The sequence below is a fragment of the Eublepharis macularius genome, chromosome 11 (genome assembly GCF_028583425.1).
Source record: "Eublepharis macularius isolate TG4126 chromosome 11, MPM_Emac_v1.0, whole genome shotgun sequence".
NCBI classification, from domain to species: Eukaryota; Metazoa; Chordata; class Lepidosauria; order Squamata; family Eublepharidae; genus Eublepharis; species Eublepharis macularius.
The window spans coordinates 24,180,352-24,196,685 of record NC_072800.1 but is presented as its reverse complement, the minus strand read 5'-3'; the positions used below and the strand labels follow the sequence as shown (position 1 = coordinate 24,196,685).

Genomic DNA, 16,334 nt, shown 5'->3' with positions numbered 1-16,334 from the left:
GGAAAATTGAATGTAAATGTGGAAATAATGGATTCTAACCCAATAAAAATTTTTCAAAAAAAAAAAAAAAGGAATAAGAACATTGTATCAGTGATATTTGCAAGTTTGCATTACAATGCAAAACACTACTAAAAATATACTAACAGGCTGTTACCATTTCCAGGATCTGGGGATGATACAAGATCCTGGGGACCACCTTTCATTGGAATGGAAAGTGTTTATTTTCTCAGTGTAAACAGAAACAAAAAGGTAAAAAATGATGTCCTAATAGTAGTATGAAGCATTTTAAAAGTCCATTTGTCTGTGTTCTCCCTGTTATATATACATATAGCATTATTAACAACAGAAATTAATCATTGGATGCATTTTAAACAAGTGCCAGAATTTATTTCTTTATACATGAATAATATAGAGGAACTTTATTTAAACAAAAATATTGTATTTTTTATATTAGAGCATAGCTGTTAATATGAAGAATCCCAAAGGAGCAAAGATCATTAAACAGGTAAGTTTTAGATTTTTTTTAAAAAAAATCTCTTTGTATCCTGTTCCTTTTCAGGTCAACTGTGCAATAGTTACTAAATTGTTCCTCATGATCTAAACAATGTTCTCCCATCTAGTTAGTTTGTTGTGGGAAAATTGTCTTGCCCTGAATTTCAGTTCACTCTTCCATTTTAATACACTTACAGTGAAATCCTTAGCAGAGTTACTCCAGTCTAAGCCCATTGTAATCAATGGGCTTAGACTGGAGTAACTCTGTTTAGGATTTCGCTGTTGTTGTGGTAATCTGAGAAGGGTTAATGTATGCATTCTGAAACTTTTTCTTCCTAAGCAGTGTTCCGTTATCCTGTTTATGAAACTCGGAACCAAGTCTTAGATCAACTATTAACTACAGTCAGCTACTGACCTCTGCAGCAGAAAACAGAATTTTCATTTGCTAACTGTTAACAGTCAGAGTTTCCATTTTAGCTGTTGATGCAGCTGTGCTTCACCAAAAGCACTTAGATGGTAATTTTAGGGAGCCATCATAAGCACTTCTGCTTGGAAGTAACCTCTACTTTGTATACTGGGTCTAACTTCCAGGAAAGTATTCTTACAATTGCCACTTTAGTGTTATTGTGTAGAGATGGGCACGAACTGAAATATGAACCAAAATTAAGCATGAACCAGGCCGGTTCGTGTTTCATGAACCACCACGAACTTTTAGGCTGGTTCGTTTGGTTCATTTTTTGGTTTGTCACTGCAGACAGCCTGGTGCCAATCAGTTTCCTAGGCAACAGGGGATGTACTTCCTGCAGACCTTCTGCTGACCTGGAAGTGAACTTCTGCTGGCCTGGAAGTGATGATTTTCTGACCTGGATGTGACATTTTCATGAACCAAACAAACCGGTTCGCAAACCAGAGGCAGGTTCGTGAAAGTTCGTGGTTCGTGAAATTTGATGAACCATGAACCACATGGTTCGGTTTTTTTCCGATTCGTGCCCATCTCTATTATTGTGTTTGAGATGGGCTGTGTTATTAAACTAGCAGCAAAGTTCGTTGTGTGAAAAAATACATTGGGCTCTAGAAAACTGTTGTTGGTCATTGTTTTTATTTTTCATGAAACATGACAATCCGTCATCAGTGGTGAAAGATTTCTTTGTATACAATTTTTTTATAAAGATTATGTTGAAATTGGGAAATATCTTGTCATGCTGTTGTCCATGGACACTACAGCTTACTCTGAGGAAACTGCCTTCAGGATTGCAGCCTAAGTACTCCTCCCTGCACCTCGCCTCAGCGCCCTCCCTCTCTGGCCTCCAGGCCACTGTGAAGCACCCACTTGCTGCCAGGATTGGGCCCACCGAATCGACCACCTAAGCACTCCTCCCCATGCCTCCCCTCAGTGTCCTCCCATTCTGGTCTCCAGGCCTCTGTCAAGTGCCTCCAGGAGGAGGGCTCAGGCCGTCAATTTACTGGTCCCCCTCCCGGCAGCAAGTGGGCACTTCACAGTGGCCTCAAGGCCAGAGTCGTCAGCAATGCCCAAGAATAATGCAGAAGAATAAAAAATGAGTCATCGGCATCATGGCTTGCCTTTTATATAGTAGGATGTGTCAGTGTTCTGTATTCAGTTTAATTCTGGTTTCTGGAGGAGTGGGAACTCTGGTGTCTCCATTTGGCCGTCAGTGCAAACTAGTTTCATTTGAGGATCTACAGATTAGGAGGATTTCAGTCACGCTCTGTGTACACTGGGAAGAGAGAACCAGGAGGAACAGTGTGTGAATGCAAGCATAGAAACAATCTGTGTTTGTGCCCGTTACGAACAAACCTTTGTTTGGCTGTATCATTTCAATACAGCTGTTAAATATGCTTGGATAGTACCATTTTCTTTGAGACAGCTGAACTAATCTTAAATCATCTGGTTTTTATAAGTTTCTGAATATTTGTTGAGCTGGCTTCTTTAGTCTTAAGGGCAGAAACACAATCCACAAGCTAGAGCAATAAGAGTTGTGATCGCCGATACGATGACATTGGTTTACAGGAACCAGTTCCAAGGTATTCATACTAATCAGCCAGATATATAGTATTTTCAGAAAATATGATTCCTTGGCCAATTTAAAATAATCCAAAACAGGTCACTTTTTAACAGAATGTGACCTTTAGTGTGTATGTGCATATTCATTTGTTGAATAGAAAAGGTATTTGGGAAGTGCGAAGGATGCCCTTGAAATGTTAGAATAATAGATCGCTGTTTGGGGTGGGAAAGCGTCCGTGTTCCCAGGGTAATGGGGGGGGGGGTGTTCTTGCAAAACCCAGAAGAGCATGTGTTTCTGGTGCTGCTGTTTCAGATACCAAAGGAGGCAAAGCCAGGCAAGAATCCCAGTAGGGTCACAGCTGTGAAGCCGGATAGTAGTAGAAGAAACTCAGTGCTTGGTATTCTCCCTTTTGATATTACATAATATATTTATACACCTACCTTTTGCTTGAACTGGATGGCCCAGGCCAGCCTGATCTCGTCAGATCTCAGAAACTAAGCAGGGTCAGCCTTGGTTAATTCTTGGATGGGAGACCACCAAGAAAGGCCAGGATTTCCACACAGATGCAGGCAATGACAAAGCACCTCTGTTTGTCTCTTTTCTTGAAAACCCCCTTGTGGGGTCACTGTAGGTCTACTGCAATTTGACTGTGCCTTAGGCACACTTTCACCAGAGCATCTCAAGGCCAATGTAAATTTTTTTTGTAAAACAAACATTAAAATAACATATATAAAAACATTAAAGACAATTTTTAAAACACATTATGTCCCCACCAGTGGGTATTCCCTCTTTGCCCAGGCTCACACTGTCCAGTAAGCTCTCAGGAAGACCTCTGTTCTGCAGCCTCACTAAAAAGCCTGGAAAGAAGGAACCACCCATCCTCTTTTGCTCCATGATCCGGAGGCATGGGGCGGCCACTTGAAGGCTCAAGAACATGAGTACTGTTGCTGAATGTGCCTTAAATAAGGGGGTCACTGAAGGAAGACCCTGCTGGGAAGAACAAAGCTATAGTGCAGGAACATTCTAGGAAGGGCGGTCTTTCAAGTATGTGGGCCGAAGGTCATGATGGACTTTAAAGGCCAGTTGGGAGTTCCACCAGGCATACCGTTGAGGCCAGTCTTAGGTTGTCTTGGAAGCCTCCTTACCGGTCTCCTGCTAGGGGGGCTATGAAGCCATCTGCCCCCCTTAAATGTGAAGTCACTGAAATGACATCCACTGTGGCCCCCACCCTCCTTTTTGTTTATACTATGACTGGGAAAAATGGAGGGGGCCGCCATCTGAGACGTTTCTCGTATCTGTATTACTGATCTTGGTTTTAAATGTGTTAAATGTTTTAATTTTGTATCAGTCATATTATTGTACCCCACACCGAGCCTGTTCGTGGGGAGGGAAGGCTAAAAATCAAAGAAGTAAGTAAGTAAATAAATAGACTGACTCCGGTTGGGTTGGATCCAACCAGCTTTTCTGCTGATGAAAAAGGGAGGAAGGGGTCTCCCCTCTGATCTACTAGAAGACATTGCTTCAGATTGTGGGAAGAGAAGGGAATTGAGGAAGTTTGAGGGAAAAAGGTGGCTGGATCCAACCCATTGGAGTGTCAAATTTCACATTTGTCTCTGTTGGTTGGTTAAGCGTTCAGCTGATCAGTTCAGCTCTTGAAGCATACTATCTCCAAGAATCTTTGCAGTAGTAAAATTATCTTATTTGGAAATGCTAGCTGAGATATTAAAAAAATGACTGTTACCAATAATAGCCTTTTCATTAGTTAGCAAGCATGTTAATAGATGCTTTGTTTTCTTTCCACCTGCTGCTACTGATAGAGTGATTGACAATTGCTATGTAAGTGCTTACCCGATTATGCAGACCAGGGCTTTTTTTCAGGGGGAACGCGGGGGAACGGAGTTCCGGAACCTCTTGAAAATGGTCACATGGCTGGTGGCTCCGCACCCTGATCTCCAGACAGAGGGGAGTTGAGATTGCCCTCCATGCCGCTCAGTGGCGCGGAGGGCGATCTAAACTCCCCTCTGTCTGGAGATCGGGGGCCGGGCCACCGGCCATGTGACCATTTTCTCCGAGGACAACCCACTGAGTTCCACCACCTCTTTTCCCAGAAAAAAAGCCCTGATGCAGACAACCGCATGGCAAGTCTCTAGAATCATCTCATTGCAACAGCATGTATTTTTCAGTTTCAATATTTTAACTTGAGGATCCTCTTAAAAGGCAGACATTGTGTCTGCTGTGTAACTGTCCAGGGTGTTAAAAAACAGCACTGTTGTTCAGGACGGTTGCACAAGACATATTTGACTTGTATACCACAACTATGCCAGAAATGACTTGTTTACTGAAATTTTAAATTAAGTTATGTGGGGAACTTGTTGGACTTTTGAAGTTCATTAAGAGTCTGACTCATCTTCACCTTTTATTTTAGCTCGCAGCTGTCAGTGACGTGTTTGTGGAAAACTATGTCCCTGGGAAACTGGCTGAAATGGGCTTAGGATATGAAGATATTAGCAAGATTGCTCCTCACATTGTTTACTGTTCAATAACAGGTATTTTAACTTGCATTATGGCTTAGTGATAAAGTATTTGCCAATTTTCTTCTGTCTGGTATTTTTCAGTAAGAAGTGAGCCATTTCCCCCCACTCAGTTCCTTTTCATTTTTCATTTTCATTCTCATTCCATTTTATCCCCATTAGAGGAATGGAGATAGTGAAAACAGAGCAGTTCAGCGGTTTTGGCAACACGAGCAGCAGTTTTGGCAACAAGAGCCTTGATATGAGCTTTAAGTATCAATATTCTTACATGATAATATTGAGATTTGGAGAACAGATGTTGCTGTGCAGGGGTCATTTCATAGAAAAAGAGCTGGAGGAACTCGTTAGCATAACTCATTAGCATATGCCACGCTCTTGCCGTCACCGGCAGTGTGTCATGAGCATAACTGATCTGCATGTGCCACACCCCATGACATCACCTATCCTGGCTGTTTTGGACCCAATCCTGGCCATTCAGGGTCGAAATTGGGCCCAAAATGACAAAAGGGGCTGAAAATGGCCGAAAAGGGGCCCAAAATGGTCAGGATCAGGCCACTACTGAGTGGGAGAGTGATCCACCACCCATAAGAGGCCCGATCTGGGCCGTTTTGGCCCCAATCCAGGCTGAAACGGGCCCCAAATGGCTGAGAGTCAGGTGAGCGGGGCCACCTCACATATGACCTCTTTGAGGAACTGCCAGAACTGCGTTCCTGTGCGTTCCCCCTCAAAATGAGCCCTGTTGCTGTGTATGATTGGGAAAACATTCTTGTGTGAATACACATATCCATGTGAATTTAGTTATTCATTTAAAATATTTATGTGCTGCCTTTCCACCCAAAATAGGGCCCCCAAGATGGCAAACAACAGATAATTAAAACAGAGAATTTAAAATGCATATATCAATACCATTTAAAAATAGGCTTAAAAACACACGCACATCCAGAGAGGAGCAGTAAGAGTTTAATGAAATAAAAAAGTCTTCACCCGCTGAAAGAATACGACGAATGGAAACATGCAAATCTTCTTTGGGAGGGAGTTACAAAGTTTCAGTGCCGTGACCGAGAAAGCCCTTCGTTGTGTTGCCGCCTGCCTAGCCTCAGATGGCAGGGGCACCCAAAGCAAGTCCTCCATAGATGACCACAGTTGGTGGATAGTTTCATATGGGAAAAGGCGGTACTTAAGATTCACTAAGCCCAAGCCACAGAGGGCTTTAAAGGTCAATAGCAGCACCTTGAATTGAGCTCAGAAGCGATTGGGAGCTGGTGTAGATGGAACAAAAATGGAATGATTATGGTCCCTATGAACAGTCAACCATGCTCCAGTCAACACTCTGGGCAGCCCCATGGAGAATGCATTACAGTAATCTATTCTGGATGTTACCAGGGCATGCATCACAGTGGCAAAATCTTTCCTGCCCAGGAAGAGCCAAAGTTGGTGAAAGGCACCCTGGCAACCACTGCCATCCGTTTATCTAACAGGAGGCCTGGGTCCAGCAGCCCCCCCCAAGCTTTGGACCTGCTCTTTTAGGAGAGTACAGTCCCTTCCATAACAGGAGATATCCCTGGACTGAGCAAGGTCTGCTTTCCAATCTGGTTCACATTCACGCAGAGGAAGCTTGAGATCTCCCTTCTGCCACCTCTCCTATTCTAAAGGGAGCTGCTGGCTTATATTTAAGGCCAGCATGAGGGGATGGCACGCCTGCAAATAACTACAGGATCATTTTTGACAAAGTAATGAGCTTGTAAGGCGAGTCTTAAAGAGCCTTAAGACTTGGATATAATGAAAACAGGGTTCTTATTGAGGGGGATAATCATTATATTCTAGCACAGAGAAATAGCATTAAATACTAGAATGTTCAGATCCACGTATTCCACACAACCACCCATACTTCTTGAATGCACATCACTCAAGAAGGAGAGCCAGTTGTATTAGAGAGGGTGAGCAGAAAGAGAAAACAGAAGCTTAGATCTATTTATCAGTGCAGTCCTGAACTGAGATTCCTCAGGTAAGAATCCCAGGGGGACCTCTGGAACCACATGAATGGGGGGGTGGGATGATGTTTGGAGCCAGACAGAGATACAAGACACATCCGGGTATAGATTCAAAGATGAGGGAGACTAACAAGGCACTGGAACCTGTCATGCTAGGCAGGACTGATCATAACAAGAGAGTTGAAATCAGGGCAGAGTGGAGAATGAGCACAATTTGGAGGCAGGTTCTGGCTTCAGTTATAGCCTTTGGAATTTAATGGAATTCTTTTTCCTGCACTTGGGGAAAAGGAGAAAAATCCAGGTATGCTTCCCTATGGGGATGTTTCTTTATGTAGCTCTCATTGCTGCTGCAAATGCAAAGGCATTCACATTGACATCAGGGAATCCACACAGCAGTTTTTTCCGCGCATTCCTTTCCTTGCAGTCTTTAGACCCATTATGTCTATCCTGCCGTATACCAGCTGAGCCATGGGAAGAGCCAAGTAACTACTGCCAAATACTTGTGTAAGCGTTTACTGCTTCTCCTTTCTCTGGTGCTTTTGGGCTCAGAGTCCACCATGCTTTCATGTGTCTGAGCCCTGTTTATCCTTGTTTTTGTTTTATTAAATCAAAGGAAACAATACACAAAGTTTTGTGGAATCTTTTCCAGTGCATTGTAAACAAAATCCAGTCGCATACAAGTCTGTTTGACCGAGGTACCCGCATTTCCCTTTCCATAATAAGTCAGTTAGAAAAGCCACAGTCCAGATCTTTTTGTACTGGTCTACTATTGCTCCGGTTGATCTTTTTTTTTTTTTTAATCTTGATGTTGGCGCAGTTGGTAGATGAACAAAGCCAGGATTTAGGCTCGATGCTTTTGTCTGTCCTCTTTAATTTTGGCTCCCACATACTATGTCATGCTAAAACTCTGGGATGTTTCTTCCTACTTTCTTGTTCCAACCCAGAGCTTCTTGCAGCTTCACAAACTCTGTGCCACTCCAGAGGGACTGGGACATGTATGAAAGTGGAAATTTTGTCTTAGTATTCATATATCTTCATTGATTGATACATCTTTGGGTCTGGATGTACTCCCATTCATGTGTACAGTTGTTAGTACATGTCTGTTGTTCATTGCTTCAGCTTTGGAGGTTTCACATCTTGGGCAGTCAGCATGACTCTGGCATATGTACATAGGGAGAAGAGCTGGTGCCGAAAAGTCTAGTCCAGTTGCTGCTTTGATGCTTCAAAGGGTGTGGTTATCCCATAGACAATATGCCAGCCCCCAAAATTCTTTCTATTGCTATGACAAGGTTCCTCATGTACTAGCGAAAGAACTTGAGCAATTTCTAGGCATGTAAATCCTTTTTTAAAACCCCATTTCATATTTTTAAAATGCCTGGCTTCTTGTTTGAAGAAATTTTACATGTTAAATAGATAATGTAGTGATATTATGGAGACAAAAACTTAGTATCTTTAATGTTGGAGGGGAAAAACATGTATTTGCATTTTAAAGGGATATAGGGAATTCCTCTCAAAGTATTAAGCTAGATTGCATTCCAGTGTTATCCCTGTTGATTGTCTTTTTAAAACCTGGTTTGTGGCAGTTTTTCTGACTTGTAATGTAATTGCGGTGCATTTTATTCTGGCAAAATAATTTCGATTCACCTGGTGCAGAGTTGTCTGTAACATGGTCTGATTCCATATAAGGCAGCTTACAGTGTGTTAAAAAAACTTGACTTTGGAAAGGGCCCTTCTGAGAACTCATAATTGCTATTGAAGCCATTACAAATTTGCCATAAAGCTAGATTTTACTCATACAATAATTTTGATAGGAAGTGGAAAGAAAGTAAAGGGAAGGAGTGAACTTACAAAAAGCTTTAAGAAGCAAGATGAGCTTTCAGTGGCTGTTTAAGGGAAGAGAAAAAGGGAGCTGGGCATACATCTGTGGAGGCGGTCATACTGGTGGTATGGCATGGTTAGTGAGCACATATAAGAGATGGAATTGAGGTAAAAATGTGAGTCTTTGAAAAGGTAGTTAGAAGAATTGTCAGGGATGGCAAACAGACATAAAGGAAGACGGCTACGAACAGGACGTGGTTGCAGCTCCTAAAGGAAAGCCTGGTTAGCATTCACCATGATTAAGGCTGTTGGAAACATAACTTTTAACATTGGCTAATTTTAAATAAAGAGGAGGGGTGGGGGGAGCACAGAAACCACAGCTGCTTCCAATCTCAGCTATGGTTAAGGATCTAGAAGCATTAACTCTTTGCTGCCCCTACATGAAATGCTGGAAGTATAGTAATTCATTTGATCTGAATCGTGCTTAGCTTTGTGCTTCTTTTTTAGGTTGGGATACAAGATAAAATATAAACATGCATGCTTAAATGTAAAACACTGAAACTGATTTCAGAATCCCTTTGTCTTAAGCAAAGTATGCTTGGGTTTTCAGCCATCGTCTACATTTTAGTTAAGTGTGGAACAATATCCCTATTCAGTTAGTATAGAGGGACTAATCTTAGAAGTAGTGTTAGATTAATATCTTTTGACAGCCCAGTGGTTCATGTTGGTTTTAAGTTTATTATGTTTGTTCAGATACAGTAACCCACAGATGGTCACTGAAGAATGAGTGTTTGTTGATGATTGGTAAGGTCAGTTTAATTAAAAACTATACAAGGAAAGGTCAATCTGTGTATTAAAAATAGGGGATAATCTTTAGACTATAAGGTTTAGATGGACAGCTTCAAAGAATGATGCTCCCAACCAGGGCTTTTTTTCTGGGAAAAGAGGTGGTGGAACTCAGTGGGTTGCCCTCAGAGAAAATGGTCACATGGCCAGTGGCCCCGCCCTCTGATCTCCAGACAGAGGGGAGTTGAGATTGCCCTCCGCACCGCTCCAGCAGCACGGAAGGCAATCTCAACTCCCCTCTGTCTGGAGATCAGGGGGCGGGGCCACCGGCCATGTGACCATTTTCAAGAGGTTCCGGAACTCCGTTCCACCACGTTCCAGCTGAAAAAAAGCCCTGCTCCCAACCAAAACAGGTGGAGTTGTGTAGATTATGTATTTATTTAAAACGCTTCTATTCTCTCTTTTCAACAAATTCAGGGGCCACAAGGCAGTGAGTTTTAAAATGTAACATTAAAATATTTAAGACCTTAGAAATCATTTAAAATACATACATATCTATATAAAACATTTAAAACAATTAAGTAAAACTAAATATAAACACACACAAATATAAAGACATGGTGGGAGGAATGTGGGGGTATCCATTGGCTGGGCTTTGGGACAGACAAGTAAGATTTATAGTGGATCACAAGCTGAATTGGAGTTGAGTTTTACTACAGAACAAGTAACTATCATGGCTAGGAATTAGATCCTGTGAACCAGGAATTCCTCAGATTAAATTTTACCTCATTTACAATCTCTCTAGGCGTGCTTGGGTGAGAAACTATTCTTACTCTATGTCACCCCTCCATACCATGATATGTAATAGTAATACTGTGGTGATATAATTTAGGGATGTTCCCTTATAGTTGCTCATGTTAGGGAATTGGTAGTTTTGAGGACTAGCCCTAAGATTGCATGACCATAATTCTAGAACAAGATTTAGAGAGTGCTATACAATATGATTTTAGTCTGTTCTTATTGCAGTTGTTTTAAGATGTTCTTTATTTTGTTAGTCTCTCTGTGGATCCAGAAATATTGCAAATACTTATTTCCCTTATGTGAAGTGCTTTGCTGGAAGGCATCTGAAGTCCATTTTATCCAGCTTTCCCACCACAACCAACATCCACACTATGTATTAAGTCTCCTATAGATTTAATATGCATCATCTTAGCTTCTTAATTTATGCACATCGTTATATATGTTTGAAATGCTGTCTCATTTTATTTCTATGAGAGTTTCTTGTGAACTTTTTGGGAAGCTATTTTGTGAGTGCAGCAGATAAGAGGCAGGCTATCATTTCTACCAAAAGGAATTCTTCCTTTTATCTTCTCCTGCTAAGGCTGCCCTGGGCATAGAGCTGAGTTGAAAACTTCAAGCAGCAGGAGGAACTCTTTGTCTCTTTTGTAGATGGGTTGTGAGTGTTTCAAGAACATCGAGTGCAGTAATGGCTTCGAACCTTCAAAGATGAGTACAGTACTAGCAAGATTTCACCTACCCATATATCTGTCATTTTAATATTAAAATGGAAAAGGCTTTGCGTGGCTGTGGTTGTCCTAAAGTATAAGTACTAAATGAGCACATATAGAGAAGATAGTACTGTTTTTTAGCAGGTGTAACTTGTTTCTGTTTCATAGATCTTTGTCACTGGTGGTTAAGCCTTTGCCAATCTCTTTATCATGCTGCAAAGATTGTGAGCATGCTGTGATTCATACACTTCTTCCTCCTTCCTTTACCCATTTCGTATCAGTTTCCCCTCCCCTTCCATGGTTTGCTTAAGCAGATATAGCGTTATACAGGGCTCATTTCGAGGGGGAACACACAGGAATGCAGTTCCGGCAGTTCCCCAAAGAGGTTATAAGCCTGGGTCTGCTATGCAGGAGGGCTGTGTTTGGCCATAAGAGCTGCCTCTCAGGCTTTGCAGGGATGAGATTCGAGTGCCCATGGCTACAGAACACCCCCTTCCCCCGCCCTCCCCTCTCTTCTCCCAAATGGACGAGACGGGCGCGCGTGTTGCTGGCTGCTCCGTGGTTGGAAGAAAGCCCTGCTGATCAAGGAAAGCTGGACTTCCATTCGCATTTCCAGGGCGACAGAAGGAGGGGAAACAGCTCAGGCATTCCCCTGGCTCCGTTTCCCCAGGGCTCCGTTTCCCCGGGAATAGATGGCTGGGGCTCCGTTTCTCCGGGAATAGATGGCTGGCGCCAGAGTGTCTGCAATCCCGAACATAAACCGATCAATCTGATCAAGACCCGAGCAAGCGCCCCACCCGACCGCTGCATCGGTTGTCGTGGATGGAACTGATCAGCCCGGTCCCAATGGCGCAAACACCATAATTGGGTTTTTTTTCAAATCATAATTCAGGTCGTGCCCATCTCTAGTCACGTCAGGTAGCCCTGCCCACCTGACTGTCATTTTGGGCCCGTTTTGGCCTGGATTGGGGCCAAAATGTCCTGGATTGGGCCTCTGATGGGTGGTGGATCACTCTCCCGCTCATAAGTGGCCTGATCCTGACCATTTTGGGCCCCTTTTCAGCCATTTTCAGCCCTTTTTTGCCATTTTGGGCCCAATTTCGGCCCTGAATGGCCAGGATTGGGTCCAAAACAGCCAAGATAGGTGATGTCAGGGGGTGTGGCATATGCAAATCAGTCATGCCAATGACACACTTCCGGCGATGGCAAGAGGTGTGGCATATGCTAATGAGTTATGCTAATGAGTTATGCTAATGTGTCCCTCTAGCTCTGTTTCTATGAAATGACCCCTGGTTATGTATGTACACTCTATACTTAATTGTAACTAGGAGTGTCCTCATAAGGAGGAATTGAAGAGACTGTGCAACCCCTGGTATCAGGGCAATACTGGGCTGCATCCACACATCATTGTGTATTGCCCTATTTTGGTCCTGTAGCAATAATTCACAACTGGATTGGCTTATCCACCCAGGACAACTCAATTGTGAATGATTGATATAGTGTAACAATAGTGCAATATCCCAGGATGTGTGGATGCGGCCCTTGTTAGCACTTACTGGTTAGCAAGCTTTCCTTCATTATTTTATTCCAAGAGAATAACAAGCACAGGATAGCTGGTTTGATGAGACTCTTGTAAAGTCTTCTGTAGGCAGTTCATTTTACATAGGTCTCCCCTCAAAGTCAACTCAGAGACTCCAGCTGATGCAAAACGCTGTAGCTTGTTTACGTTCAGGAGCTTGCATATCACTCCCATTCTGCAGTTACTCCATTGGCTTCCCATCAGTCCCCAGGCTCAGTTCAAGGTCATGGCTATCACATTCAAAGCCCTTCATGGCCTAGGCCCCTCATATCTGCGAAGCCATCTCTCTCCCTATGTTACACTATGATAGCTTTGCTCCTGTGAATAAGGCCTTCTGCAGATCTTACCCTGCAGTTGGACAAAATCAACAGCTGCCCACACACATGTTATCTCTGTGGTGGGCCCTACCTTATGGAACAGCCTGCCTGAGGAAGTCAGGAAAGCTCCTACTCTTCTGGCTTCTCACAAACTATGCAGGACTGAATTATTCAGGAAGGCTTTCTACTCAGATTATAGAGCTGTGTTATAAGAAATAGCTCAAAGAGATACCTTGGGAAAGGACAGGGACTATAAACTAGGCTATTGGGTATTGTCTGGTGATGTAGGTATGCTTCTACTGGGTAATTCAGTGTTGCTGAAAATTTCATGTTAATTACTTATGCTTTAATTCAGAAAGGTTTCATCTATGTCTTTGGCTTTATCTACCTTATCCTATTGTATATGTTTTCATTGAAAGTCCAAACTGTTGATCATGTTATGTTTTTGCTCTGTGAATGTCCTAGCTATTGATTATATTGTGTTCACTTGCAATATCCACCTACGATCTCAGTGAGAAAGACAGACTATAAATAATCAACAACAACAATAAAAATAATATTCAGGACAGCACTTGATGATAATGAGTAGTCATCACCAGTACGAGTCAAACCCATTCTTGACCCATCCCCTCTCTAGCCAGTGCTGAATGGCTTGGCAAGAACCTACCATACAAGTCTGTCATTCTATCCAACTCCAAATAAAGCAAATAGTTATCAGAGGGCCACCATCAATGCTCGGTTGGAGGAACGAGATCTACGGCTGCATTCCCACAGGGGTAAGAAAAGTCACCCCCACTGTGGCAATAGCCACGAGTGGGATAGAGGCATGCAGAGATGGTGTCCACATACCCCATCCCTGGCACCTCTCCTCCACACCCCCTTTCTGCTTGTCACGTAGCTGCAGAAGCACTGTCTGGAGGACAATTTTGCTGGCGCTACCTGCAGCCTTGCAACCCCGCCCCCAACTGCTCAGCCATGGCTCAGGCATGGATTCGTTCTTAAAGGGCAAAAAGCCCTGTTGAAAGGCTAAAGAGTTTATTGTTGCCATTTTGCTAAGCTCTGCTCCCCTTGGATTGTCCTCAGGCAGAGCTATCAGACTAATGTTTCATGTAAAGCTCTCACTGAGGAAACTTTGGGCAATGAGCCCTGAACTCTTAGGAAGCCGTCATCTGGACAAGACATCCGTGCTTCATTTATGTGGAGGTGAGAGGGAAGGGACGTAAGTTCTGTCCCTTGACCTTCCGTCTTTGAATTGAGCTTGGGAGGTCAAATATTGCTCCTGATACAGCTTTCAGTATACGGTCAGTAGGGGGCTTGCAACACAAGGTCCCCCAAGTGCAAAACAAAGGATGGTTTCCTGGTAGAGGGAACTTTGGAAAGTGCAGGGAGAGGTAAACCATATTCCTGTTCTGCTAGGGAGATGACTTGTTTGGCATGCAGCAGTAGATTTTAATATAGATGATGTTTCTCAGGGTTACTAGAAACCAAATGTTCTTTGATATTTCTGATGATAAGCAGCATCAGTTTCTGATGGATGAGTATCAGGAATGATCTGCAAAGCTGCCGAGAGGTATTCTTACAGCTTATGCTTTTCAGGAGTTCCACAGATAGAACTTTAACTTGCCGACCAGATGGTGAGGTCCATTTTTTTATAAGGAACCTAGGAGAAATATTAACAATTGGTCATGTTATAAGACCTTTTCAGAGATTACAGCCACACATACCAGGAGCCTCCCAGTTTTGTGTAGATCCTTCTAGTATGTGTGGTTGCCATATTGAGGGTACACATATTTTGCACATGTGTACCACTTCAGTATGTGCCGACTGACTACTGGATTATTCAGGGTTTTGTGCGTGCCAAATATGTGAATTGCCAACATGGGGATTGTATGTCTCAGGAACATTCCAATGGCATGCGTTCCTAATATGTGCATTAGCTAGGCTCCTGCTACATTGCAGCATGCTGGTGTTGCTCTGAGCTTTAATGCGTCGAAATTGCAGGAGGTCATAGCCCCTCTCTATACTGCCTTGGTCAGGCTGCACCTGGAGTATTGTGTGCAGTTCTGAAGGCCTCACTTCAAAAAGGATGTGGACAAAATCAAGAGGGTGCAGAGGAGAGCAATGAGGATGATCAGGGGTCTGGAGACTGAGCCCTACGAGGAAAGGCTGAGGGCCTTGGGAATGTTTCGTTTGGAGAAGAGGAGATTGAGGGGGGACATGATTGCTCTCTTTATGTATTTGAAAGGCTGTCATTTGGAGGAGGGCAGGGAGCTGTTCCAGTTGGCAGCAGAGGGTAGGACCCGAAACAATGGGCTTAAATTACATGCACCAAGGTACCGGCTGGATATTAGGAAGAACTTTTTCATGGTCAGAGTAGTTCAAAAGTAGAATCAGCTGCCTAGGGAGGTGGTGAGCTCCCCTTCACTGACAGTTTTCAAGAAGAGGCTGGATGAATACTTGTCAGAGATGCTTTAGGCTGCTCCTGCACTGGGCAGGGGGTTGGACTAGATGGTCTGTATGGCCCCTTCCAACTCTGTGATTGTATGAAATTCTATTTTGCTGTGATGGACACAAACACAGTTTGTGCTGCTGCACTCTCCAACTCCTCACCCTGGGTTCTCCTACAAATGCAGAAAAAAAAATATTCTTGGAAGCAAACCTCAGTTGTCTGATGTCCAAATGCAGGTGCTGGGCAATTTGGAGCCTCCCTCCTTGCAAACTGGGATTTTAGTTTGTGTAGGGCGCAAACGATCTGGACATTGTGGACAACGAGTTTGTTTCAAACTAGAATTTGTTTCATGCTCTGTTTAAGAATCAATGGGAGAGAATATGGAAGGAGCGAGTGGAGAATGTGGGCATGATAAATAAGCTCCGTTTGGTCCCATTGCAGCAGACTGAAGGCTTTATTCCAGCTTAGTATGATGTTTGAGCGCAAGCTGTTTAACGTTACTCAAAACGGGACAAGCCTTTCTGTATGTTTAAAGAGGTACCTGAATATATAAAGCTCCTCCCCCTTTCATATTCCGCTAGAGGACTTCCCTGGATGGAGTGTCATGACCCCTCTGACCCGCTCTCTGACTAAACCAGTAACTCTGACCTTGAGGGCTCAGAAGAAAAACCTGAGGAGCACATAAGTATTATTGATGCAGACTTTTAACAACAACAACAACAACAACATTTGATTTATATACCGCCCTTCAGGACAACTTAATGCCCAGTCAGAGAGGTTTACAAAGTGTGTTATTATTATTGCTAAGCCTATTGGTTTCATAATAGTTCTTATGCTTG

General features: G+C 43.1%; 1 protein-coding gene across 4 annotated transcripts in view; it reads left to right on the top strand.

Moving 5' to 3' along the window:
* SUGCT (succinyl-CoA:glutarate-CoA transferase) overlaps positions 1 to 16,334 on the top strand; it is a 427,037-nt gene that overhangs the window by 18,285 nt on the left and 392,418 nt on the right. For all 4 annotated transcript variants that reach the window (XR_008597798.1, XR_008597797.1, XM_054990749.1 and 1 more), the window contains exons 4-6: positions 164 to 249; positions 455 to 505; positions 4,942 to 5,062. Coding sequence is in view for 2 of the 4 variants with exons in the window: in XM_054990749.1 (XP_054846724.1) it covers positions 164 to 249; positions 455 to 505; positions 4,942 to 5,062 (258 nt within the window). In the remaining 2 variants the exon portion in view is untranslated. The remainder of the gene's footprint in view (positions 1 to 163; positions 250 to 454; positions 506 to 4,941; positions 5,063 to 16,334) is intronic.